The 27,811-nt window shown below is 40.4% G+C and overlaps 1 protein-coding gene across 11 annotated transcripts in view; it reads left to right on the top strand.

The window, feature by feature from the left end:
• The window catches only part of LOC143392526 (solute carrier family 28 member 3), a 109,883-nt gene that overhangs the window by 62,861 nt on the left and 19,211 nt on the right, over positions 1-27,811 (top strand). For 5 of the 11 annotated variants that reach the window (XM_076846111.2, XM_076846115.2, XM_076846113.2 and 2 more), the window contains 8 exons: positions 5,951-6,043; positions 15,254-15,342; positions 17,321-17,412; positions 19,395-19,584; positions 22,199-22,343; positions 23,748-23,861; positions 24,426-24,503; positions 27,492-27,572. In XM_076846111.2, the coding sequence (XP_076702226.2) occupies positions 5,951-6,043; positions 15,254-15,342; positions 17,321-17,412; positions 19,395-19,584; positions 22,199-22,343; positions 23,748-23,861; positions 24,426-24,503; positions 27,492-27,572 (882 nt within the window). Of the gene's footprint in view, positions 1-5,950; positions 6,044-12,133; positions 12,256-15,253; positions 15,343-17,320; positions 17,413-19,394; positions 19,585-22,198; positions 22,344-23,747; positions 23,862-24,425; positions 24,504-27,491; positions 27,573-27,811 lie in introns of those variants that run through there. The other 6 variants (XM_076846121.2, XM_076846112.2, XM_076846122.2 and 3 more) reach the window with 6 other exon arrangements.

Genomic DNA, 27,811 nt, shown 5'->3' with positions numbered 1-27,811 from the left:
TAAGTACTATCCCTTAGTGACCTGTGTCGTTTTCCCAGCAACTCAGGCAACTTGATATTCTAGAAAATTTAAGCATTCATAAGGTGTGATGGTTTGGACCTGGAATATCCCTGAAAAGTTCATATGTTGAAGGCTTGGACCACAGTACATCAATGTCCAAAGGTGAAGCTTTTAGGAAATAGTTGGATCATCACAGCTATAACCTCATCAGTGGATTACTTTGATGGATTAATAATTTGAATGGACTACTGGCTGGGATCTGTAGGCAGGTGGGGCATGGCTAGAGGAAGCAGGTCACCAGGAGTGCACCCTTGGGGATATACTTTGTCCCTGGCCCCCTTCTCCCTGACTTTCTCTGCTCTTTAGCTGCCATGGGTGGACAGCTTTCTTCTGCCACTCCTTTCCACCATGTTCTGCCTCACCGCAGGCTCATGGACTGAAGTCTCTGAAACTGTAGCCTAAATAAATCTTTCTTCTTTTATGTTGTTTAGGTCAGATGTTTTGGTGACAATGACAAAAAGCTGACTAAAGTAGGAGAGTAGGAAAATGAGGCCCTCAGTACCTATAAGTCAACTCTGGCACTTAACAACATTTTGTTGCCTTCCCATACTAAATATATTTATTTATCTTTCACTGTATTTTATACCAGGCAACCAAAAGTATTGCACTGCTCTAGAAGCAGGACATTAAAACCATCATAGTCCATTAATTCAACAAGACTTTTTAGTGTCTGCTATCATGTTAGGGTACAGATAGATGAGACGGAGAGAACACATGACTAAGAGAATAATTCCATAAAATGGGCCCACTGTGCTGACCCCAACATCCTTTCTTTTCCAAGAAGCAATTTACCTGCAGCCCTGACTGGCCTAAGTGGACAGGATATGTCACATTCCTTAGCAAACTACCTGTTATCTGCAGGAGAAAAATTATATGCAAGATAAATGTCAATGGGAGAAACCCAGGAGACTTTTGTAATCAGATCCCGAAACTCCAGAGATAAGGATAGTTCCTCCTAACTACAAAATTTGTAAGAACTGGTCAGCATGAGCCAAGGTGACCTAGAGTTGCCATGGCAGTGGGGACTTGAAAGTCTGATGTCACCCTGCTGTTGGTCAAAAGTCAAGAGGTGGACCCAGGCTGGACTCTGGAAACTTCTCAAGGATCTCTAATAAAACTGGAGTGCAGGAGAGGTACATTGTCCCTCTCCTCTCTGAAGACCCACTCCCTCCCTTGTCCCCTTTCCCTTTTTCTGTCCCTACAATAAGCTCATTCTGTCACTCTGAGCAACATGTCTGGAATCGTTCTGACTTGAGTGTAAGAATCGGGGTTTGAAGAGGGGCTCTTTGTGGTGCCTTAGTTTCTCAGAAGGCCCCAGCTCCATGACATTTGGTGTTTCCACCTGGTTCTCACCAGTTTCCATCAGCTATCATTGGTTATTGGTTATCTTCAGTTACCTCAATTCTTTTCTGGTTGCTTTCTCCATTCAGCCTTTTCTGAAAATCTGTTCTCAACCTCTGATTCTTGGTACTCTGTTCACTCTTCCCTTTTGCCATTGTCCATGGATTTTATTCTGCAAATTTTCAAGACAAGAACCCAGAAGGAAACTGGTGAGGCCTGTAGCCTGCAGGGTATAGGGAATCTATGAAAGGGGAAGTAATATGGACGCGAGATCTCTCATTTGTCTTCTCTGTGCTTTTTTCGTTAGTGGACAAATTCTCTCTAAACACCAGCCACTTAAAAAAAGTGACTAGCATGGCTGTCAGACTTAAGATTCAGGTGACATGCTTGCTGGGTCAGCGGGCCTGGTCTCCCTTCACTCAGGTGTTGGGAATGTTGGTTCTGACTTGCTTCAGTTTCTTTTCTGTGGGAGAAAGTTGGTGTGGGGGACAGAGGTGGGCTTGAGACAAATGAAGGCAGCTGATCCCTGGTGCTGTGTGAAGGTCTCATGTCCTGAGTCTGACCCCAACAGCCTTCAGAGGTATCAACCACTATCTGTCTCTGTTCTGGCTGACTTGCCCTGATGGTTTACAAAAGGAAAAAATGATCAAGAGTGTCCTGAATATGAGATTTTTGCCTCCGATACTCAAAATGGCAGTTTTCCCTATTCTTTAACTCCCCGATGCCCATCTAAAATGGAAGCCCCATGAGCAGGGGCCCAAGTCAGTTTGAGACCAAGAAAGGGGAAAAGGTATCACATTTAAATCCAAGCTGCTGTGGGACATAAATGGTTCTTTTATCTGTTCTTAAACTCTGAGATTCTGCTAGATTTCTCCTTAATGCTAGAGAACAGAAGAAATAGAAGGAAGGGATCTGGAAAGGCCAGCTAGACCAGGTCGTAGGTCATATGAGGAGGCTTAAGAGGTCTGCATTCTGCCTTGGGACAATGCAGTCATTGCCCCAAGCTGTAGGGGTCACCTCTCCAAGAGAGCTTGACAGGTCAGCTCTAAGGAATTCCGAGGGACTCAGGAATATCAGGGATGCCCATATTCCTGTGGTTTTTCCTAGTCTCTTTAGTTGGGCATAAGGAAGGAAAATGGAACAATGCCACATGTTCAAATCTTCTTTACCTTGAGAACTTTTATCTGAATATTTCACAGACTCCTACAGTCTTTAAATATCTGGACTGACTCTAATCTGATCCAAAATAGCACTCCATGTTCCACATGCTCCTTTACTGGAGTAATATGACCATGTTGTATTTTTTTTAGTTTCTGTATTTTTTTTTTTTTGAGCTCATGGTTTTGCTCAAGGTTTTGTGGTGATTTCACATTAGAATCCTGTGCACCTACATTAATATATTTTGTTAAGCATTTATAAGGTGTGATGGTTTGGACCTGGAATGTCCCTGAAAAGTTGAAGGCTTGGCCCTCAATGCATCAATGCCCAAAGGTGAGACTTTTAGGAAATAGTTGGATAGTCTTGTTTTATCTAACTAGAGAGGTTCTTCTGCACCCTGTTTTTCCCACTGTCATTATTCAGAGGTCAATTACTCAAGAGAAAGCTCAAAATCATTGTTTTTTGTATATAAAAAAGTATTTTTTATGTATATAAAAACCTGTGTATTGTATGTGTGTCCATATATGTGTCTTTGTCTATATATCATTTACATGTTACCAAAATTGACATATAGATGAATGAGCACTAAGAAAATAAATTTTACTTAAAAAAAAAAGGAAATGGGTCCAAATGCCTTTTGGTTCACATGACTTAAAATCTTAAAAAAAAAAAAAAAGAAGAAGAAGAAGAAGTCCAAGTCTCAAAGAGAATATTTGGAAATCAATCTAACAAAAGAGGTGAAAGACTTCTATAAAGTAAACTACAGAATACTAAAGAAAGAAATTGAGGAAGACCTTAGAAGATGAACAAATCTCCCATGTTCTTGGATAGGCAGAATTAATACTGTCAAAATGGCCTTACTACCAAAAGCACCATACAGATTTAATGCAATTCCTATTAAAATCCCAATGACATTCTTCATAGATGTAGAAAAGACAGTCATGAAATTCACTTGGAAAAACATAAGGCCCAGAATAGCCAAAGCAATCCTTAGCAAGAAAAGTGATACAGGAAGGATCACAATACCAGACCTTAAACTATACTACAGAGCTATATTAACAAAAACAGCATGGTATTGGCACCAAAACAGACACAAAGACCAATGGTACAGAATAGAATCACAGAGACAAACCTACATAAATACAGTTATCTCATATTAGACATACAAATGTACATTGGAGAAAAGTAGCCTCTCCAACAAATGGTGCTGGGGAAACTGGAAATTCATATGTAGGAAAAATGAAATTAGATCCCCATCTCTCAACCTGCACAAAACTTAACTCAAAGTGGATCAAGAACCTAGGCATTTAGCCAGAGACCCTGTACCTACTAGAAGAAAAAGTAGGCCCAAATATCCATCCATGTTGGCTTAGGAAATGAATTTCTCAAAAAGAGTCCTAAAGCACAATAAGTAAAACCAGGAATCAATAAATGGGATGGTATAAAACTAAAAATCTTTTTCACAACAAAGGAAACAATAAAGAATGTGAAGAGAGAGCCTATAGAATGGGAGAAAACCTTTGCCCCCTGAAGCTCAGATAGAGCATTAGTCTCCAGGATATATAAAGAACTCAAAAAACTTAACACCAAAAAAACCAATAAATCAAACAATAAATGGGCAAAGGAACTGAACAGGTATTTCACTGAAGAAAGACAAATGGTCAATAAATATATGAAAAAATATTCAAATCTCTAGCACATAGAGAAATGCAACTAAACTATACTGAGATTTCATCTCACTCCAGTTAGAATGGCAATTATCAAGAATACATGTAACAATAAATGTTAGTGAGGATGTGGGAGGAAAAGGCACACTCATACATTGCTGGTGGGACTGCAAACTAGTGCAACCCCTCTGGAAAACAGTATGGAGATTCCTAAGAAAATTTAGAATGGAACCACAATTTGACTTTGTTATCCCACTCCTCAGCATATGCCCAAAGGATTTAAAATTAGCAAATGATAGTGATATAGCCACATCAATGTTTACAGCAACTCAATTCACAATAGCTAAGCTATGGAACAAAACTAGGTGCCCTTCAACAGATGAATAAATTAAGCAAATGCGGTACATATACATAATGGAATGTTAGTCAGCCATAAAGAAGAATGAAATTATGGCATTTGACAGTTAGTGGATGGAAGTGGAGACCTATCCTGCTAAGTGAAATAAGCCAATCCCAAAAAACCAAAGGCTGAAGTTCTCTCTGGTATGGGAATGCTAACTCACAATAAGCAGCAGGGGGAGGGAAGAATAGAAGTTCACTGGATTAGACAAGTGGAATAAAGGGGGTGGAGGTTTGAGAATAAGAAAGATAGTGGAATGAATTGGACATAACTTTCCTATGTTCTTATATGAATACATGACCAGTGTAACTCCACATCATGTACAACCACAAACATGGAAAGTTATACTCTATGTATATAGGATATGTCAAAATACATTCTACTATCATGTATAATTTAAAAAATACTTTTAAAAAATGTTTAATTCAACCCATAAATTTCTCTAGATGATCAGGCAATCAATAGAGTGTTGGTTTTATAAAATGTTCAGGATGTAATATCCATTGCTTCTAGGATTTTTCCTCAGCAAAAAAGATGGCTTTTACTATTAACTCCACTTGTCTGATATCTTGGTTTTCATGGGTAGCCCAAAGTTAACAGTTAAAAGTGAGTAAATTAGGTTTAACATAAACAGGATTAATCTTCATAAATGTGTTAGAGGAGACTTCTGATTTATTTGCAAATTTAAATTGCTAAAATATCAGCTCTAAAAATCAAGTATTCTTCTTGAATTCCAAAAAGTAATATATATTGGTTTATTAAAGGTATTTTTATAAATGGATACATGAAAAAAGTGTAAGATTGCCTTTTTTCTGGGTCTCCGCTAAAAGCAAAGTTACCAAGAATTAAAATTCTAACAATTCCCAGCCATTACTTTAAACCACACAAAAATTAGCATCCTGTAAATCCAACATCTAAGAATAAAATTATTTGGTCTGTGGTTTACCACATCTTATTTCCCTTTGTAAGTCCAAAGCCTGTGTAATGTGGGTGGTAGAGAGTGGAAACCTGCCCGCTACCCCGTCCCCAGTCCAGCTCTGCTCATTAGGACATTATCTGTCCTAAATGAGAGTACTTGTCCTTCTTCCTTTTCTTCAACCTGGAACACATAGATCTTTCCTATCAGAACAAAACAAAACAAAAATCACTGTTTTTTTTTTTTTTTGAGCCTGATTTAGGCACAATTTCTTAAATTAGATGCTTCATCTGAACACCAAATATTTCCTCATCTCATCCTTCAGAATTCTTCTAGGTGTCATTTATGGAACCACATTTGTGTTGGAGCTTTGACATTTTATTTTTGTACTCTGTACCTTTTTCTTAGAATGAAGAACTTCTTGAAAACCAGGACATATCTGGAAACAGCTCAATTAGGAATCGAGTTGTACAAAGCCGGGAACAAGGAAACACCAAACAGGTAGAGCTGGACGGTGGTTGAGGGACTCATCACCATGGTAACAGAGTTGGGGATGCAGCTTAGTCGTGGAGTGCTTGCCTAGCATACTTGAGGTCCTGGGTTCTATCCCCAGCAATAAAATTTAGAGAACAAATCCAAGAAAAAAAAATCAATGACTGACATCTTGGAACTTAGATTGTTTTTATGGCAAAAAAAAAAAAAAAAAAAAAAAAAAGTCACATTCATGTGTTGAAAAAAATGTGACCACAACACTTGGAGCAACCAAAAGATCTTTATTGCAGCAGTGCAACAAAGAGAAAAGAAAGAAGGAAAGGAGAGAGAGAGAGAGAGAGAGAGAGAGAGAGAGAGAGAGAAAAGAGAAGAGGAGAGATGAAGAGGGAGAGAGCAAAAGCAAGAGAGAGACAGAGAGTGCGCAAGAAAGACAAAGACAGCAAGAAAGAGAGAGCAAGAGAGAGGGGGTCCTAGCAGGAGGGAGTTTTTATGGCCCAAATCTAATGGGGCCTCTGGGTCTGCAAGCTGCCTTGTTGGCCCAAGGGGGGGCTTAAGTGTTCAGCCTTGAGCAGGGTTGAATGTTCAGACTTGAGGCAAACAGGTGATAAAGGACCAGATAGAGAGGGGTTTGAGTGTGTGGGCTATCTTGCAGCCAACATCTGTTCAGCCTGCCCTGCAGACAACACAGTTCAGCCTGCTCTGCACCCAACATTCCTCACTTTTTGTTTTTCTAAGTGACATGGGGGACAGTGTAAAGTCCTCTGGCTTCTTCCTGCTTAATGGTGGGCGGCTTTAGACCTAGAAGGGGAAGTGGAGGAATGTTCTGGGGACAGGTCTGAGACACCAGGGCAGTCAGAAATAACACTCAGTGGCTACAGACAACTACTGTGGGAGGGGTAAAGTCCATAAAAGTTCTTTGAATCCACAAGTCCTCGATGGCATCAAACCAGTCCTGGATGGAGGAGATTCTTGGTATCAGCCACTGGTCCTGTAGCAGGGACTCTAGGAAGTACTGGAGGTGGCTTGGTTGAATCCAGTAATGTTAAGGGTGACAGACCGATTGCAACCAGTGGAAGGGCAATCGCCTTGACCCATAAACTGAGAGTGGGTGGTGTCATCCTGGTGTCATTTCGCTTGGATGTAGAAGCGGTATCTGTGGTTTGAGATAAAAACTTGAGAGAGATTAATGATTAGTAAAAGAAGAAGATGATTGGCGAGAAATTTTGAGTTTGGTGGGCGTGGTGGAAGTCCAGGACTGGACATTTAGAACAAGTGCCTTTTTAAGGTGGGAGACATGGTACCAGGGGGAGTGGCCCAAAAGCTTGGCCACGATTGGGGTAGTAACTATGACTGTATGGGGTCCCATCCATTGAGGTTCCAATGATTGAGAATGCAGTTCCTGAAGTAAGACTGAGTCACCCAGTTGAAGAGGGTCCAATTCAGTTGGTGGTTGTGCGGGGATTGAGGCAATGAATGGAACAGGAAGGCACCGGTCTGCATGTTCTCTTAGGAGTTTGCATAGAAGTGTGAGATTAGGCAGGTAGGACACAAGGGGAGGAAGAGTGATTGGAAAACTTTGGTTGATTATGAAAGGGCACACAGAGAGTAGCTCAAAGGAGCTAAGGCCTGAGGGAGCTCGTGGGGCTACCTGAATTCAGATGAGGGCCAATGGTAGGAGATTGGGCCAAAAGAGCCTGAGTTCAATAGCATGTTTAGTGAGATGATCCTTGAGAATGCCGTTAGGCCTCTCAACCTTACCCAAGAATTGGGGTTGGTGGGGGATGTGGAGCCTCCAAGTGATGTTGAGACCTTTGGAGACTAGTTGAACAACCTGAGAAGTGAAGGCCAGACTGTTGTCTGACTGGATGAGAGCAGGAAGTTTGAACCTGGGAATGATCTGCTCAATGAGGATGGAGGTGACAGTGTCAGCAATTTCCCTGGATGTAGGGAAGGCTTCTATCCAACCTAAAAAAGTATCAACTAATGTAAGTAGGTAGCAAAGCTTTTTGTGCCTAGGCACATGAGTGAAGTTGATCTACCAGTCTTTGCCTGGCTAGTGGCTCCTCATCTGAGGTGTGGGGAGTTTAGGTTTGATGCTTCCTTGTGGGATACTGTAGAGCAGACAGAACACGTGGAGTGGACATGCTGGAGAGTAGTTCTCATTCCTAGGAAGTGAAAGAGTGCTTGTGAAAACTGGAAAAAGGGGTTAGAGAGGGTTTTAGATGGGCACAGAGTCTCTGGAGCCAGAGGAGTTGGTCATGAGTCGTAGGTGTTCGTCTTGGGCATCAAGGCTGGTAGTCTTAAAGAAGTAGTTGATTGACTGACTTGTTGGTGAATTTGTGTATCTGATCTTGCATGAACTTCTGTAGACAATTTAACAAACATGGTCCTATTAGAAGAAACATAGAGAGGACTAATAGGGGTCCTGTGAGGGGGAGGAGCCAAGGCCATACTTGACTGAACATTCCCCATGGAGCCTGTTGGCTTAGTTGCTGTCTCCTCTTTTCTAGCTGTTCTTGTCCTTTATTACTCCCAGGAATGACTGTATTTGGGCTTAACTGGTTTTGGTAGGTGTTTAAGATCAAGTTGGTCAAAATTGACTTTGTTTCTCTCTATTGTTAAGAGTCAGCCGAGTTCCCATAGGGGTCGCTCGTGGGGGAACCTGAGAGCAGCTTCTTAGTTCTGCTAGTGCCATTTGCGCTAGGATGGGTCCAGGTCTTGCTTGACCATGTGGCTTCCCTTGGAAGCATCAGGGATGCCTCCTGTCTCCAATGACCCTCCTGTTCACAGCAAGTGCACTGATTGGCTTTTCATTCTCCAGTGGTCTCAATAATCTCCCTGATCAGGAGGTTATGTGGCCCAGAGTTGCCAAGCTCTTTAGAGAAATTCCCTGTTCCCTGGATTCAGACTGATTCAGAGGGGCAGAGCCAAATATTGGTTTCCTTGGCCATTTTAATTTAACTTTAAGTCTTGATCATAAACATCCAGCAAAGTCAGTTTCGCCCTAAATTAAGAGTATTGGGCTTTAGCTGAAGTCTGGCCTACTTTGGAGTCATTCTGACATATAGTAAGATGGGAGGCAGAGCCTTATCTCAGGTAAGGCTAAGATTTATAAATCTTAGGTAAAGTGTTCTACTATTGAACTGATCTTTGTTTTTAAATATCATTTTATAAAGTTTATATATGTGTTGCTTGATGTCACATGAATACTAGGTAATACAGTATATTACATTTAAATTGTACCCAGTGTATAGAACTTTATATTAATCTTATTGATAACAGGTCCAGTTATAGAACATTAAATGATATAAATAAATCTCCAATATGTTATTTTTATAAGCCTAAAATAACCATGCAACCTTTTGGAGAACACCAACTTGATATACTTTTTTAAAGTTTCTATCTTAATGACATATACTTGGAAAATATGAACGCATTTAATATACAAAGAAGAGTAATAGTACCACAATTATAATTGATGTTTTTATATTAATCAAGTTTAGCTTTTAAAGAAATAACATATTACAATATTGCAAAATAACAGTTGTTGTTTAACCATAGTTGTATACACAAACCTTCTTTAGCACTCACTTAAACCTATATAGCCAGCATACACAGACCTTCTTTATCACTTGCTTAAACCCTCTTATTTACTTAATCACATAGATTCTCTTATCCAGAAACACGTTTTTTTCCTTCTATTAAATCCATACCTAGAACCTTCTAATTTCTCTTTTCCATCTGTTAACCCCTTCTTAATTCACATTTTGACACAATCCTTGTAAATTTCTGAATTTAGGCAAATTATTCCATTTTAATAAGAGATATTTTGTTATTTGCAGCACACAATTAATCACATCTGTTGACCATTTCATGAAAACATGAACAATGTTTAAGTATATAGAATTATACTGTTGTAGGGACGGACAAGGAAAGGCACCTAAGATAGCACTGAAGATAGGGAAACAGTTTTATTGGGTTGCAGCCAGATTCAGAAGGCACAGCTTCTGTTGTAATCAATTAATCCCCTGAACCCCAAGTTTAGGTTGTTTCAAAATTTTGTACCCAACATGTAAGGGAAAGGGCTCAGAAGTTCACAGTCTGCAGAAGTTCACAAAAAGCAGGGTTTTTTTTTTTTATGTGTGTGTGTGTGTGTGTGTGTGTGTGTGTGTGTGTGTGTTCTGGGCAAGTTAACCGACACACCTTTCTCTCCTCCCCCGCCCCCCAGCTGTTATCATGGAGCCCAGTTGGTAACTTCCTTATCTTAGAAATGTAGCCTTCTCTGTGAAGCCCCAGCTCAAGGCTAGAGGCCTTGTTTACATATTTTGTGAAAAACTAGTAAGGGGGTGTCCAGCCCCTGGAGTGCTGATTTTTCCAGACAGTGGCCAAGTAAAACAGGGCAACAGGAAAATAGGAAGTTTATCTACATTAAACTTTTTTGTAGAGATTCTTTTGCTGAAAGTCCTAACATCAGCCGTGGTGAAGATTTCTGGAGAAGGTCAGTTAAGACTTTTCTGTGGGCCTGGGGTAAGGAAGGGAAGATGGGAAGGCAGCTCGGTGGATCTGAGAATGAGGAAGGAGTGATGTAAAAGAATAGGATTTTCCCTAGCAAGGAAAACTTGAGCAGTAGAACAGGTAGAGCAGAGGGGAGGATGGGAGTGAATATCCCAAAAAGCCTGTAAGGGACAATTCTTAGTAACCTGTTTTCAGTGATGACAAAGCAACTTTAAAGGCCATTTTCACCAGATCTCTGATAGGGGTACAAGGGCTCTCCTCAGCTTGTTTGAGCTTTGGGTTAGCTGGTAAGAGGACCTGGTGGGACCTGGTGTGGGCGCTGACAGAAGAAGAGAGCAGTGAGTGGGTGGAGGGATTCCTTCAGTACCTGCTACCTCAGAAAAGAGGCAATGGTTTGAGGAAAGGCGGTTGTTTAGGTTTTTGATCCAGTGAGTGGAGAGGAGAAGTCAGGTTGTTCAGGTGGGGGAGACAGTGGAGGGGCTGGGGCAGAAGGTTGAGGGTGAGGACCTATTTGAGCCTGGCAATAGGGTGGAAATTCATCAGTAGGGTCAAAAGTAGTGAATGAGTCCGGAGGAGAAGATTGGGGATCAGTGGTTGTGGGTGTTGGTTTGCAAGCTAGAAGAATCTGCAGAGGTCTGAAAGAGGTGCAGAGAGCACAAGCAAGAAGAAAGCTTTGATATAGCAGCTTTTTACCTATTTTTTCGAATGCTCACAGTAATTGTAGAGATCCCTTAGAATGCTCCATTGGATCCAGGGACCCAAAAGGGGGGCCATCTGCTTTGGTTGTCTAAGGCATAAGTGGGCCAGGCCTGGGTGCTATATTTGATCAGTTTTTTGGGTTTGATGTCAGGTGTCAAGGAGAGGGTTTTGAGGTTATCCAAGAGACATTGTAGGGGAGTGTCGACCAGCAGAGAGGACACATTACCCATGTCGCAAAGTAGTATAAGGAGGAGGGAAGGGGACGCAAACGTAGTATAAGGGAGAGGGAAGGAGATGCAAAGATAGTGTAAGAGAGAAGGAGGAAACTGGTTTATTGGCAAAAGGGGCGTCCCCGCTAGAGTCAAAAATCAGCAGTGCCTTAGTGGCAGGTTCCAGCTGCAGGGTTTGGTCGTCACCGAATCCTGACAGTCGAAGCTCTCATCCTGGACAGAGCCAGAGCCGTGGGAGACCTTGGCCAAGGCTTTTCGGGACCCCTCCTGGAGAGGCCGGATACTCCCAGGGCCGGAAAGAAGGGAAAGAGAGAGACAGGGGAAGAGAGAGGAAGGGGAGGGTAAGGTTTTCTCTGGCGGCCGAGTCTTGAAGGTGTGAGTACTAGGATTTTAGGAGAGCCACCGAGACGGTGAAGGTCTGGATGGACTGTGATGTTCAGTTCTCTGTTATGTGTCCCTGGAAGTTACAGAGTCCTTCGAGGAAGACCTACAAAGCCTATGCTCGTAAACTACCATCTGGGAAGGGAAGGGAATAAGTTTGAACCCAGGAATCTAATCTGCCCTAGGAAGGAGTCCCTGAGGGCCACCGTAGCCTTAAAGGCTGTGGTGGGGTGTTTTCCTCCCCGCAGGTGGGCAAAGAGGTTTGCTGGACAATCAACGGTCAAATCCTCCTGACACCACCATTGGGTTTAGGACTCCAGGAAGGGGAAACTCACCAACCAAAGGTCGGTGGTGGATGGATTTCTGGCGGTCGAGAAAATGGGTTCAGGCCATCCGGTGAGTGGCACTTCCGAAGGTAGAGGGACCCCAAAGTGGGTTTTAACCCTCTAACCCAGTTTCGGCACCAAATGAAAGAAAAGTGACCACAACACTCAGAGCAACCAAAAGATCTTTATTGCAGCAGTGCAACAGAGAGAAAAGAAAGAAGGAAAGAAGGGGAGAGAGAGAGAGAGAGAAAGAGAGAGAGAGAGAGAGAGAGAGAGAGAGAGAGAGGAGAGATGAAGAGGGAAAGAGCAAGAGCAAGAGAGAGAGAGTGCACGCAAGAAAGACAAAGAGAGCAAGAGAGAGGGGGTCCTGGCAGGAGGGAGTTTTTATAGCCCAAATCTAATGGGGCCTCTGGGTCTGCAAGCTGCCTTGTTGGCCCAAGGGGGGGTTAAGTGTTCAGCCTTGAGCGGGGTTGAATGTTCAGACTTGAGGCAAACAGGTGATAAAGGACCAGATAGAGGGGGGTTTGAGTGTGTGGGCTATCTTTCAGCCAACATCTGTTCAGCCTGCCGTGCAGACAACACAGTTCAGCCTGCTCTGCACCCAACATGTGTCATCTATATTAAGATTATACTGTCCCTTTTATTAGGTAGCAATGTATCTCACTTAATATATTGTAAAAAGTGTTTGTGCTGCTAATTATTCTTCCATAAACAAAAAAGAAAACTACTTAAGTCCACATAAAAACTTGCACACAGACATTTATAACAGCTTTATTCATAATTGCCAAAACTTGGAAGCAGACGTCCTTCAGTAGGAAAGGATAAATAAATGTGGTGCATTGAGACAACAAAATGTTTTTTAGCACCAGAAAAAAACTATCAAACTATGAAGAGAACTGGAGGGATCTTAAATGCATGCTACTGAGTGAAGAAAGCCAATCTGAAATGGCTACCTACTATACCATCCCAAATATAAGGCATTCTAGAAAAGGCAAAACTATGGAGAAAGTAAAAAGATTAATGGTTTATAGGAGTTGGGGAGGAGAGCAGGATGAATAGGAGCATTTTTAGGGCAATGAAGCGATTCTGCATGAAGCTACCATGGTGAGTATATGTTAGTATACTAACATAGCACAACGCTAAAAGTGAATTTAAATGTAAACTGTGGACTTTGGGTGACAACGATGTGTCAATGCTGCTTCATTAGTAGTAACAAATATACACTTGTGGTGCAGGATGTTATAGTCTGGAAGCTGTGTGAGGATATATGGGAAATCTCGGTACTTTCATCTCAGTTTTGCCATGAAAAAAATTTTTAAAAAAAATTATTTACAACTATAATCAGAAAAGTAAAGACTGAGGAATAGCTACTGGATTTGACAAAGTGGGCCCTGTTTGACTTTGGCAGAAGCTGATCAGTAGAAACATAATCACAGTGGTTCTGCAGTGAACAGGAAGTAGGGAAGTGGTCATGAAAAGTAAAGGCAACCCTCTACAGTGGCCAGACAGGGAAGGGACAACTCTTTGCAGGTAGGGAAGGTGCAGAGCAGATGCCCCATGATTGTAGGGGTCAAGGGGTTTTGGTGTTGTGTTTTTAAAAAGATAACAAAGTATTGAAAAAAGAGAAAAGGATACTAATGCTAGGCTTTGCATAAAGAGTAGGTAACTTGGGACACTGTCACTGCAAGAAAATAACAACCATCTGACAATTGTTAGCCAAACTTTGAATTTGGGTGAAGCTACACCTTAGAAGGAAATAAAGAAATAAGAATCTACCCCTGTTCTTAGCATTTTCAGTTTGGACTCAGCTGGTCCTTCTTCAGGTTTTGTTCTCCCCTTCCTAGTTTCTGGGGTTCATCCCAGAAAGTGAGGTAATCTGAATCATAAGTATAACAGAGTTTGGCATTAGAGGACTGAAGGGACCTTTTTCTTTCTTTCTTTTGAGTCCTGGGGCCTGAACCCAGAGATACTCTACCACTAAGCTGCAACCTCATTCCGTTTTTTTGTTTTGTTTTGTTTTTGTTTTTGTTTTTAATTTTGAGACAGGGTTTAAGTTACCCAGGTCTGCCTTGAACTTGTGATCCTGCACTACCCTGCAAGGTAACTGAGATTATAGGTTTGCATCACCTCGCCCAACAGGGCTATGTGATCTTTGAAGATTTTTTCTTTTCAGAAGCATGCTAACAATTTATAATATAAAGTACAGAGAATCAGAGGCCACAATGGTTATAACACATGACAAAAGCTGAAATTTGACACCCTATCTCTTGGTGCATGTTCAAAACTTTTTCCACATTTGTATACCCCTCACCGCAAGCTTCCATGCTGCTGGTTACAACAGCCAGACCTATCAGATGAGACATTATTGCAGAATGGGAAAGGGGAAAAAACCTTCTGTGCCTTCCTGGGAATAAGATGGTTTGTGGATATTTGAGAGCTCAGACGGTACCTAGAAAGAATGTCCATGAAAGATGGCTCAAATATATACTGCATCCCATTAATTAGAGCAGGCCTTGCTGGGTAAGGGAAATATTAATATTCCCCTTCAACCCAAATGATACAAGGATGTTATGTCCCAAGGGAACATTGGTTTGTCATCTCTTGAAGATGCTGAGCTAGGATTCACCTCTGCAGACCAAGCAGTGAGCTTGCCAGAAAAATAAAAGTAGTTTTGGTCTCAGTCCTTTGGAAACTGGAGTTGGTACAGTATAAAGGGAGATTTATGCAGCCTCTAATATTAAACTTCATTTAACACTTGCCTGAAAACAGAACTGGTGTTGAATAATTACAGTAGAGACAGGAGAAAAAGCAGAAAGATGAGCCTGTTCCCATAAGGAAAGAATGCCAACGGCTCCTCTGGGAGGAAAGGGAGAGATAAGTGTGATCCTGAATTTTTCATAATTATAGGAGGAAAAAATGTCTATGCAGTAGATAATAGGAGCCATTTTCTTGCATAACAATTTAAAAAGACCTATTGGAAATTCTGGTCACAATTCTGAGTAAAGGAGACCACAGTCCATAATGCCTAGTATTTTTTTTTATTTCATCTCAGCTCTAATGATTTCCAGGGTGAAGAGCTGGTCAACATTGAGCAGGATTCTCTAAGGAAAGAAGAAGGAGAAGACATGGAGGATGACCAGGACACACATCAGAAAGGGTAGAGCGTTTAAACCAGGGAATAATGATGCCTGGGCTCCTATTTGTATAAGTCCCTTTGTTTTATCCCCTTCTAAATTTTAACACTTGTTATGATTTATTAGAAACTGTCACACTTCCATCCCCACCCACACAACACCATTTTCAGAAAAATTAATGGAGCTCTAGGATGATCGATGTAGTCAATTCAGACGGCTGATGTTCTGGGAACCCAATATCTAGATTTAAATTCACCCAGGACAGTGTTCTAATTAAAGGTGCAAATTACCAACTAATTGCTCCAGTCCATACAAAAGTAGTTAATTTATCTTCTCAATGTCAATCAATAACAATTGATTTCTCAAAACTCAATCCACTTTAAATCTCAACAAACTGTTCCTCTTACCTTGTATCCCAAGTTTCCTACCATAATGTAGGAGAGGCAAAATTATTACCTTTAAATTTGGGACCAGGAAAAATGCTCAGAGAAGTGACCTACCTAAGGTCAATCAGCCAGAGAAAAACAGAACTAACTTGAAATTTCAGCCTTGGATCCCTAGTCCAAGATTGTCTGGTACTCTTATTATAACACTATAATATTTGTCCATTTTTGAAATCCCACATAAATTTGATTTAAAATTCTACATCTCTGAAAGAATATTTTTCCCTATATTGGGAATTGAACCCAGGGGCACTTTACCATGAGCTACAACCCATCATTTTTAATTGTTTATTTTGAAAAATTGTCTTGCTAAGTTGCTGAGGGTCTCGTTAAGTTGCTGAGACGAGTCTCAAACTTATGATCCTCTTGTCTCAGTCTCCTGAGTTGCTGGAATTACAGGGATGTGCCACCTTGCTGGGTTTGAGGAATATGATTTTTATATATAAGAAGGTATCTATAGAATCAGTCAGAATTAGAGTTGGGAAGTCTTGTCACATATAAACCATCAAGAATATTAACCACCAGAAACTGAATTTTATCCTTTATTTTACTTTATGATTTTTTGACCCAGAAGGGGCTGAGAAATTCTCATGGTCAGATATACTCAGGTTTCACTGTGTTATTGGTACTGAAATAACCACCAGGCATTTGGAAATTGTTCAACCTAGATAAACCAAATAACCTAAGTGTGTTTCTCCAACCACTCTGCTCTGTGAGTCAGGTTGCTATAATGAACAACACACATCCCCTACAATTAAAAATCAAGTCAACCTACAACAGACAGATGTACCCTATTAAATGTCACTCTCTGTCACTGATACTTTTTTTTTTAAACACCATATTCACACCTGAGGGTGGATATTATTAGCTTTTTCTAAAATAGATCATGAAAAACATGGTCTTTATTCTACTTTTATTCACCCAAGATCTTCCAGAGCATTTCTAATGCTCAGTACTCATATTCACACACACATAACAATGAGAGTAACATGCAATAATACCCATCATTATGACTGTTCTATTCTGATACTTCCTATTCAGAAGGACTCTTATGATTTACCATATTTTACCACATAATCTCCAGATTTTATGTGAAAATTTTTTGCAAAAAAAGTGGGGTACAATTGTTACATGAATCTTTTAAAAGAAATTGTGCTGCTATTACTTACAAATGATTTATTACTAAATTGTCTTTGGTACAAGATTAAGTTGCACAGAGTTCTCATGAATATACGTTACTGTGGTGGTGACAATTCTGCAGTGAAATATGGGGTATCTCAGCTTTTAGTTAGTTACTCATCTTCCCTGCTTTGTTCCCAGGAACATGTTTCTACATCTAATTCCTCAGGGTTTGGCACACTCAATTCTGTGAAGATTAATCCAACCCATGGCTGATTTTTCATCTAAAATGAAATAAATTTACCATTTCTATTTTGTAAGACATATACCTTGTGAATGTTTGTTGTTTTCTTGATTGCTTTATAAAGATTAATCTAGCCTTAGCATCACGGTTTATTTCATGTTTACTCCTCCCTGCATTTTTGCTTTTATGTTCCAGGTATTTGGAAAGGAAGTACGATACAGTTTATGATTTTTATAAAAAACACAAAACCACTATTCGATACATCATTTGGGGCAGTTTACTGGCAGGTAAATACCAAGAAGCAATAGAAATACCATTTTATATAATAGAATAGGTAATTTATAAAGAATAGAGGTGTATTTAGCTCACAGTTCCAGAGGCTTGGAAGTCCAATGTCAAGGTGCTAACATTGGCAAGGACCTTCTTTGTGCACCATAATGTGGCAAAAGGAATCCTAATTTGACACAGAGTATGCATGCTAGACTGGTTCTCTGTTCTTTTTGTAAAACCACTAATGTCACGTGGGGGCCCCACCATCAGACTTCATCTAATCCTAACTATTAACATAAAAATTTGGGCATTAAGTTGTTAACTTTAGGGAAAACATTCAAACTTTAGCACCTACCCTGCTCTGGGGGCTCACAAAGATTTTGTCATTGTGATATGGATTTGGAGAGGTGCATTGGTTAATGCAAATCTGGAAAAACTTGAGTAACTGGCAGACACAGTGATGGTCACAAAACAAAAACCTACTTGCAGCACGTGAATACAGGATGTAGAGCCTAGAGCCAACTAGCCCACTGCTCTTGCCTGAAGGCAGAACCAGAATATCTCCTGCTTTTACTCCCTTCATATCCCATTTTAAAGAACACTCCTGCTGGGGCAGTGGCACACACCAGCAATTCTAGCAAGCAAGATAACAAGGTTAAGCAAGACTCAAAATAAAAAGTAAAAATGCTGGGGGTATAGCTCAGGAGTAGAGCACCCTGGGTTCAATTCCAAGTACAAATAAATAAATAAATAAATAAATAAATAAGAACACTCTGTCTACAAAATGTAAATGATCCCACTCAAATCTACAGACATTAATCCAAGATTGCTGTACCACCAGTGTCACAAGTGTCACTGGTTTTCAGCTGAAACAAGAAACAGCAAAGTTGATAATCTTTCCCTGTAGCAGGTTGTACTTTAGGCTTGGTGATATATTATACATACTATCAAAACAATGCAACTCTGCCATTGTGGTTAAAAAATTTTTTAAATAAAAACAGGCAGACAATATTTAAACAAACATAGCTCTGTTTCAATAAAACTTTATGTATAGACTACAAACACAAGCAAACAATGTATTTGTACTTGCCACCTACAAAACAAGGAGCAGACCAGCAGACTGTAGCTTGCTGACCTTTAAAAACAGGAACCTTATTCTCATCTGAGAATCTGCTTCTTCAAAAGCCTGCTCTAGTCATTGCTCCCACTCTTTTCCTTAGAAATACTGTAGCACTTAGAGATTGTTGGTAGGTTTATTTCCCTACTCAAGCTTAGGCCAATTCTAAGCTGCAGACCTAGAAAACCAATACCTCTCTGTCCAGTGTTGCTTTAATACTTAAACTTTTTCTGATAGTAGCTCACCTACTGAATCAGAATGGGGGCCGGGCGGGGGGGGGAGTAAAAAGAGAAAAGCTAAATCTTTGAGCATCCGGATTCAAGAATTAAAGTCTGTAAGAAAATAAATAATACCCTTTCTATGACCAGAATCAAGTATCTGGGCTGCCCCTCACTGGGTACTAATATCCGAGAGATGAGTGTTGGCAGAAAGAAATCAGGTTTATCCAAGGCCAGCCCTGAGGAAACCAGAAGGCCTAGGTCCTCAAGGTTGTGTCTTTCTTGGTTTCTGGGCACCAGGGGGTTTTGTGGGAGGGAAGGAAGCAGTGAGGCTGCAGTCTGGACAGTCCTCTTCATTGAGGGAGTTGGTTCACATCTAGGTAGAGCTTCTCTTTAGCCAAAGGATTAGGGACAGGTAGAAGGGCAAAAGGGAAGAGGAAGCCCCTGCCACATTTCCTCCTAGTCTTCATGCTGCGAATAGTAGGGATTTGTTTTGAAATAAATAAGTTAATAATAACCTCCCCCAGAGGAGCCAGTACCCACGTTAAAGCACCCTGCATTCAATGGGTTCTTGATTAAACCTCCCCTTCGCCAGATTAAGGCTGGAGGCTGGGGCCCAGCCGGCTTCAGAAATGGTCATAGTCTGTGTTTGCCTCCTGGACAGGTTACCTGGCTTTGGTGATTGCAGCCTGTGTGCTGAATTTTCAGAGAGCGCTTCCTCTTTTTGGGATCACCGTGGCTGCCATCTTTTTCGTTGTCTGGGATCACTTGATGGCCAAATATGAACATCGAATTGATGAGATCATATCCCCAGGCAGAATGCTGCTGAACAGCCACTGGTTCTGGCTGAAGTGGTAAATGCAATTGCTTCTCTTATTGCAATTGAGAGAGACATTATTTTTTTCCAACACAATTCCAAAAATTTGTTCTAAAATTGCTTCCTCATTTATGGGATATTGAAGCTAGAAACAAACCTTGGGAGCAATCCATTATGATGCCTTCATTTTACAAATAGGAAATCAAGGCCTAGATGAGGTGATGACTCATTTGAAATGTGTTCAAGCATCCCTACAATCAGTAGCCTTAATTTCAAGTTATACTGAATGATAAAATGTGGTCAAAAAAACCTTAACTTAATAACCTTCTAAGAACTGCATTAGAGAGACGCCTACATATCAAAAAGTGGTTAAGAGTATAAGATAGTTATAAGGTTTTAGTCATTGCACCAATGGTGTTAGGTCTTCCAAGCTCTTTTCAATAGCATGGCCTCAGGGTCAATTAGTAAGCTCTGTCCTGGCACTGGTCAGGGAACAGCAACATGAAATCTAATCTCAGTACCTGTTTAAAGACTTTATTCATAAATACAAAATGACAAATATAGGTTTTTGTTTGTTTTGTTTTGTTTGCAGTATTGGGAATCAAACCAAGTCTTGTACATAATAGGCAGGTGCTCTTTCACTGAGATACCCCCCTGGCCAACACTATTTTCTTATGCAAGTTATTTTGGGGGGGGGTGGCATATGTTTGTTTGCTTGTTTGCTTTTGTAGCACTAGATATGGAACCCAGGGCTTTGTACAAGGCCCCAGCCCCACAAATTATACATATTCCTAATACAACTTATTTATCTTATTTATAAAATGTATTCAATCGTGAATTTTTTTTTTAGTTCCTCTATGGTTGAACATTTATTTTATTAACAATTTTTTGCTTTTTATCTTTTTTTTTTTTTTTTTTTTTTTGCAGTACTAGGGATTGAACCCAGGGGGTGCTCTGGTGCTCTTCCACAGAGTTCCATCTAGAGCCCATTTAATTTTTTAATATTTTGATAATAGCTCACCTACTGAATCTACCAGAGTAGATTGCCAAGTAGTTGCCATGGCTTAGTGATCAAACTTGTGATCCTTCTGCCTCAGCCTCTGAGTCACTGGGATTATAGGCATGCACTACTACATCTAGAAATTTTTTGCTACTATAAATGTTGTGATAAGCATAAACCTTTCTTTTTTAATCTATTTCTGGTTAATTTAGGTCAACTGGTATCTCTCTATTTACATTTCCTTATTACACTTCCAATAATTTTTCAATTAGGCTTTCATTTTCTCTAATGTCTTTCATTGGCTTTTGCTACCTAAAAATTGGGGTTTAAAAATTGTCTTGATATCAAGGACAATTAGCTTCTGACTTTTTGCCTAACCAACATATTAAAATCATGACCTACAGATTGTAACCAAAATACAACAATTTTTTCATCCATCATTCTTTCCGTTTTATTCAATGGGAACTATCTATCCCATATTTTGTATTAAATGCCAAAACCTCAAGCCCCTTCTGCCCACTCTTAGTTAATAATCCAATGGTTACAGAAGTATTTTTTTAATATTTATTTTTTAGTTGTAGTTGGACACATTACCTTTTTTTTCTTTACTTATGTTTATGTGGTGCTGAGGATTGAACCCAGGGCCTTGCACATACGAGGTGAGCGCTCTAGTGCTGAGCCACAATCCCAACCCCAGAATATTTTTAATATGAAGCTGTCCCAGCCCATACAATAATGAAAACTAGGAACACAGCCAAGATTCTATCTTACCATCCCAGATTTGGCTTGTGTTTCTCTTTTCTCCTTGTTTTCTGCTTCTCTACCAACCTCAAATCTAGGGATCAAGGCCAGGACAGTTCCAACTCAGGGAGGTTGCTTCCTGCTCTGGGCAGGAGACCCCCCTCCTTGGAGGAAGGGCCTTATGAATTGCCAAAGCCCACTCTCCTCTAGGACGCACTTCCTTCAGTGACCACTATAGGCTTTTCCTTCGACTTTTCTTTATAGGATCTCCTCTCCTTCCAGGTGGCCCTACTGGGTTGTTCCCAGGACTTCTCTCAACATAGAGACACCCCAAGGATTCTAACAAGAAACTTCATACATCCTTGCCCTAATAAATCAGGATTGTGCAGTCCCAACATGGCAAACAGTCTTTCTGGTTCTGCCATCAAAGCAATGAATCATCCTTGTCATGCCCATTAGACTCCCCAGGGAGTCAGAACCCAGCCTAGTATCCAATTTAGCTCTGTAGAGGCCCCCAAGCTACAGAGGACACCTTTCAAATTCTCCATTAAAGGGACAAAGCTAACATCTTACCTATCCCCAAAGACAAGGTAGAGAGAATCCAGATAGCTATTTTAAAGAAATAACCAGACCTTCCTCTCCAAATGTCCTTTCTTCTCTCTGATCCCTTTGTGTATCTGTGAGCTGGTAAAGGGCCTGAGTTGCAGAATGAGGGGGGCACATTGTTTAATTTTGGGGTTATTTGCCATTTTTAGCCACAACCAAAAAGAGTCTGTTACAATATGTGAAAGTGAAAGTGTAGCTTCCTGGTGCCAGGGTATGTTACACTTGTCTGCATTTTTAAATTTGTCAGTTTAAGCCTCAGGTTAGCACAACAAATTATCCCAATGCCTCCCTTTTGTTTCCTTAGGGTGATTTGGAGCTTATTGATCCTAGGGATCATATTCTGGCTGATCTTCGACACTGCCAAATTGGGCCAACAGCAGCTGGTGTCCTTTGGTGGACTCATAATGTACATTATCCTGTTGTTTATATTTTCCAAGTACCCAACCAGAGTAAGTATGAAATTGGTTGGACTTTTTGTTTTGTTTTGTTTTCCCTCCCCACGTGAAAAATATGATCAAAATAATGATCATAAAAGTATTTAACTATTTGGGGCTGGGGATGTGGCTCAAGCAGTAGCGCGCTCGCCTGGCATGCATGCGGCCCGGGTTCGATCCTCAACACCACATACAAACAAAGATGTTGTGTCCCCCGATAACTAAAAAATAAATAATAAAATTCCCTCTCTCTCTCTCTCTCTCTCTCTCTCTCTCTCATTAAAAAAAAAGTATTTAACTATTCAATATTTTTCTTAATTTTCTGTAATTTAAGTGGTTAAGTTGCCCTTCTTCTGGAACCTTCAAAGTACTGTCTATTACTATCTCAATCCATTTTCAGTAATTTCCAGTTACACAACCAGTGGGACATTCTCTCCTTGTCAAATCCTATTTCTACTCATGTATACCCTGCCTCTATCCAACATACATACAGAGAAAATCACATTCATTTTGATCTCAGTTTTCCAAGACTACAAATTGCTTAATAGTTTGCACTTGATCCTGCACTTTATCAAAGTTCCATTTGCAATTCAGGCTTTTCTACTCCAAAAAAATTGTCCTTATACAGTTTTTTCCCCCAATTGAATCCAATCCTCATTCTTGTCTGTCAGCCTGTAACTCATGAAATGGGCAAGAATTCTGAGACCTAGAAGCTCTCACATATGAATCATGATGGCAAGCCCTGGAAGAATTTTCTGACTAAAAGACTGATCCAAGGAAAAAGCATTAATCTGAGGCCAAGTTCACCTGATATGATCCAAATCACTTGCCCTGTTTGGGTAAGCATCTCCACTGACTGGGCCTTTGCTCCCATAGGTTTTTTCAGACCTCATTTCCCCACCAAAAATGAAAACAGATGATTGTCCATTTCTGGTGCACATCCTGCATCTGCATTACAGGTCATTGGTTCCTTTTATAGCAAAACAAGAGCCCCTCAATAGGGTAGAATTTCATTTAATTCACTTATAAAATTGTCAGATCAACAAGCCTCAGACACACTGAGAAATCATGTTCTGCCTTTCCTTTTTCCAGGCAGGAGAAGTAATTATATTTGTCTAATACTTACAGTAAGACTAGAACAGCCAGGTCCTTCCTCCTTTAATGACACTTCTTAGACTACTCTTTGTGTCTAAGTTACTTATCAGAACTTAGTGGTTATTCACCAGCACTAAAGACTTGAATCCTAGGTTTAAGGAGAGGAAATGCAATCTTAAGCTTTTGAAGCTATGGTTCTATCAAAAGACCCTCTGCTCTTGGCTCCTCAGGCCTCCCAAAGAAAAAATCAGTGATTCTTTTGATGTTTATGCTAAAGTCGGCATTAACTTTCTAATAAGATAATATCTCTGTCATTCTGCATAGGTTTACTGGAGACTTGTCTTTTGGGGAATTGGGTTACAATTTCTTCTTGGACTGTTAATTCTAAGGACTAATCCTGGATTTATTGCTTTCAATTGGTTGGGCACACAAGTTCAGGTAAGTGTTTCAAAAGAATACTTTACATTTAAGATGCTTTTAACATTTGGATGTAATCCTTGAGGCATCTCAGAAATAGGTTTATAAGTCTGTAATATTTGACCCAGATTTTAATTCCATAGTATGAATCAAACAAATACCTGTTTGTGTGGAATACATTAATCTGTCTAGTTAATTATGATTACTGCTGACCTTACCTATATTGTCTACTGCATCCATCCCCTATTCCTGTTCCCCCATCACCTTGCCCATAGGGATGTTACCCTTATAAGCTGGTTTCTAAACAGAGAAATGTGCTTCCTTTGCATCCAGTGGTAAAAAGTGGCACCTGTGTACTATCTCTGGCTTGCTAGAGAAATTTACCACACTCAGCTTGTTCTTTAGCATCCTAGAGTCAGACTAAATGTCAGACATGACAGATATCTTTATGCAGACATAATTTAAAAATACAGCTCTATGCCATTCATTGGACATGGTTCTCATCCTCTGCAGAGCCTAGTGATATGATGGCTTGTAACGACCATTTCAGTGGTTTTAATGATTTCTTTTTCTTTCTCAAATCAGATTTTTCTGGGTTACACTGATGCTGGTGCTAGATTTGTCTTTGGTGAAAAATACACAGACCACTTCTTTGCATTTAAGGTAAATCCAAACTTTTTCCATGCAATCCCTCTCTTGTCAGGAGCTTCTCAATCTTTGTAGATGTTCTATCTGAACAATCTGACCAAACACCAGGTATATAATTGCTGGACTTGTTTTAGGTATGCAACACATCACCAGCCTTTTGCATTTCCAGTGTTATCTGATGTCAGAGGATTGCACACATTTCACCAGGTTAATTCTGTATAGCATTAAGGGAAATATCTAGGGGAAGTCACAAATATCCAAATGTTGGGAGTTGGGGGTGGTCTTGGCTGAGGTATTTATGAAGAATCCTATGGGGTAATAGTATCTCGAACTTCAGATTCGGGAGAAAGAACTTTATGCGCTTGGCAATGAGTGGGCATATGGTCCCCAGTGGCTTCCAGGTAATACCTCTGCACTCTGCACTCCTCAGTCTCAGGCAGTTTGGGACAGCTGCTCAAGCACATTAACCCGTGTTCTTCCAGAGCCATCCCCAGGCTACACCTTTTTCATCTTTCCTCCGGTACTACTTTTGCTGAAGCAATCTTGATGGATGAGCCTTCTGCTAATCAACAGAGAGGCAGCCTGGCCTCTGTCTAGGCACAGTCAGTTCCCCACAGTCAATTCCCTCTTGGGGTTCCCTCAAGCACCAGAAAATTCACCCTCTTCTGGCAAGTCCCTGCAAATATTGATTCAGAAAGTTATATTTGGGCTTTTCTTCAGCTTGTTCTCTTGTGGCGTTAATGTTCATACATTTTCTCCCTTAGAGATTCCAAATTTTCCTCAAAATGCTCCATTTAGTTAGGCATATTTTTATGCTGGATCTTTTTTTTTTTTTTTGTACCCAGGATTGAACTCAGGGGCACTTAACCACTTAACCACTGAGATACATCTCCAGCCCTTTTCATTTTTATTTTGAAATAGGGTCTCACTAGTTGCTTAAGGCCTTAATAAGTTGCTGAGGCTGGCTTTGAACTTGCCATCTTCTTGCCTCAGCCTCCTGAGTAGCTGGGATTACAGGTGTATGCTACTGCACCCCACATTGGATTTTTTAAATATACTTCTAATTTTTATTTTATTTATTTATTTATTTATTTATTTATTTTGGTGGTGCTGGGGATTGAACCCAGGGCCTTGTCCATTCAAGGCAAGCACTCTACCAACTGAGCTATATCCCCAGCCCTACTTCTAATTTTTTATTGACACATAATAATTGTCCATATTCATGGGGTGTGACATTTTAATACATGTATAAATGTACAATGATCAGATCAAGGTCTGAATCTTTTCTAAAGCTGCTGACCTGATGCTCTGGTGCTGAGATAACTAAGCCTTATCTGAGAAGGGTCAAGCGTTTATAGAGTGAGATAGAAAGATGCTTATATCGTGAAATGAATTGAGATTTGGAAAAAGAATAAAACCACAGGAAGGAGTAACTTGCTATGCAGACAATAAGGGTGCTTCAGACCTTGTCTGTTCCTCTCTTGTCCCAGGGCAGTGGCCTTTCTGCTTTCCTGCCAACTCAGAATCCCTGGATGAGCCCCTTTAACTCCTTCAGGCTTTCAGGAAAGTTCTGCCTACCCATTAAAACTAATAAGAGGCTCCTAGTGAGCTTTGATACTGGCACAAAATGTCTTTTAGTATATATTATTAATAGATTTTTTCTAAATTAGATCTTGTACAAATTGTCCTTGGCCATTCTGTGTCTCTGGTAGCAGATCATCTGGCCATTTAGCTGGGGGAACAGTGGGGAATTGTTGAGGTGGAGTGGGGCTGAGTAGAGACCTGGCCCACAGCTGTGTGTGGTCTATGTAGGTGGAAACTGCTCCCTGTAGAAACACAGGCTGCAGGTTCCAAAAGAGCAACAGAGAAATAGGATCTAGCCAGTTACATCCTTCTTTAACACAGGACTAACCTAGTCTTCAAAATGTCATCACTTTAGTGATTCAAAAATCTATAGGTAAAATAATTTTTATTTCTAAAGCTAAAAGAATAAATGCATACTCCATGGGAGGCACTGTGTGCAAATATCAACCATAAATTGTCTGAACCACACAGCTGCTACAAATAAGGATCTGAAGTACCTAACTATTCATCTTGACCCAGGTTACTCTGCTAATTAGTGATGAAGCTCATGTCTTTTTAATATCAGGAAAATAGGAATATTTGCCAGTGGCCTTCAGTTTGTGGCTCTAGCTATCAAAATTCCCCCCAAAATTGTGTATTTTCTATAAGAAAACCTCATCATAGAAGGGGGTAGGTCAGAGCTGAGGTTGTGGCTCAGTGGTAGAGTGCTCAACTGGCATGCATGAGGCACTGGGTTTGATCCTCAGCCCCACATAAAAATAAAATAAAGATATTGTGTCCACCTAAAACTAAAAAAAGTAAAATAAAAAAAGAAGGGGAGAGGTCACATTTTCTATGAAATATACTGTTTAGCCTTCTTTCTTCTGTTATAATAAAATACCTGAAACTGGATAATTTAAAAAGAATTAAGGTTTATTTAGAGTACAAACTTAAGGTGGGTCAGTCTAATTCCAACATGCTGGCATTGATAAGGACCTTCTTGGTCCTCATAACATGGCAGAAGGCATCAGATGATGAGCCAGAGCAAGTGAACTCTCTCAGATCTCTTTTCTAATAAAGCCACTACTGCCACTATGGGGGCCCCACCTCCACACCCTCATCTAATCCTAATTATTTCCCAAAAACCCCACCTCCAAGTGCCATTAACATATGAATCTGGGTATTGAGTTTCCAACACCTGAACTTTCAGGGGACATAGTCAAATCAATTTGACACTCAAGCCTATCTAGAAGAAATTAGAATAAGGGACTTAGAGAGGGAATCTGCCTGGTAAAAAGGGTTGTCAGTTCAAGAGGCATTTCCAGCATTGTTATGGTGTCTCTGATGGAGAGAGGAGGCAGAGAGGAGACCTAATAGTAAACCTGCAATATTATTGGGGTCACCACTGACCTATAACTAACTCTGTTCCCCCATCCCCAGGTCCTGCCAATTGTGATTTTCTTCAGCACTGTGATGTCCATGTTATACTACATGGGACTGATGCAGTGGATCATCAGAAAGGTACTGGGATTGGGACATACAAGGTGACAGGTGCAGAGTTGATTATTTCAGGTACAAAGTCTTAAATGCCTTTTATCCAGGCATTTCCAAAGTGCCTTTCTCTTCCTACAAATATTCACCTCCATTACCAAAGTTATTACATTGAAACGCCAAATCCTGCACGTGCCCATAAGGGGAATTTTATCTCAGGGTCTTCTAATAGGGCTTTGATTTACAACCCACTGGATAACTCCATGAAA

This window comes from Callospermophilus lateralis, chromosome 2, assembly GCF_048772815.1.
Source record: "Callospermophilus lateralis isolate mCalLat2 chromosome 2, mCalLat2.hap1, whole genome shotgun sequence".
NCBI lineage: Eukaryota > Metazoa > Chordata > Mammalia > Rodentia > Sciuridae > Callospermophilus > Callospermophilus lateralis.
The sequence above is the reverse complement of the archived record's forward strand: the minus strand, read 5'-3'. Positions and strand labels throughout refer to the sequence as shown.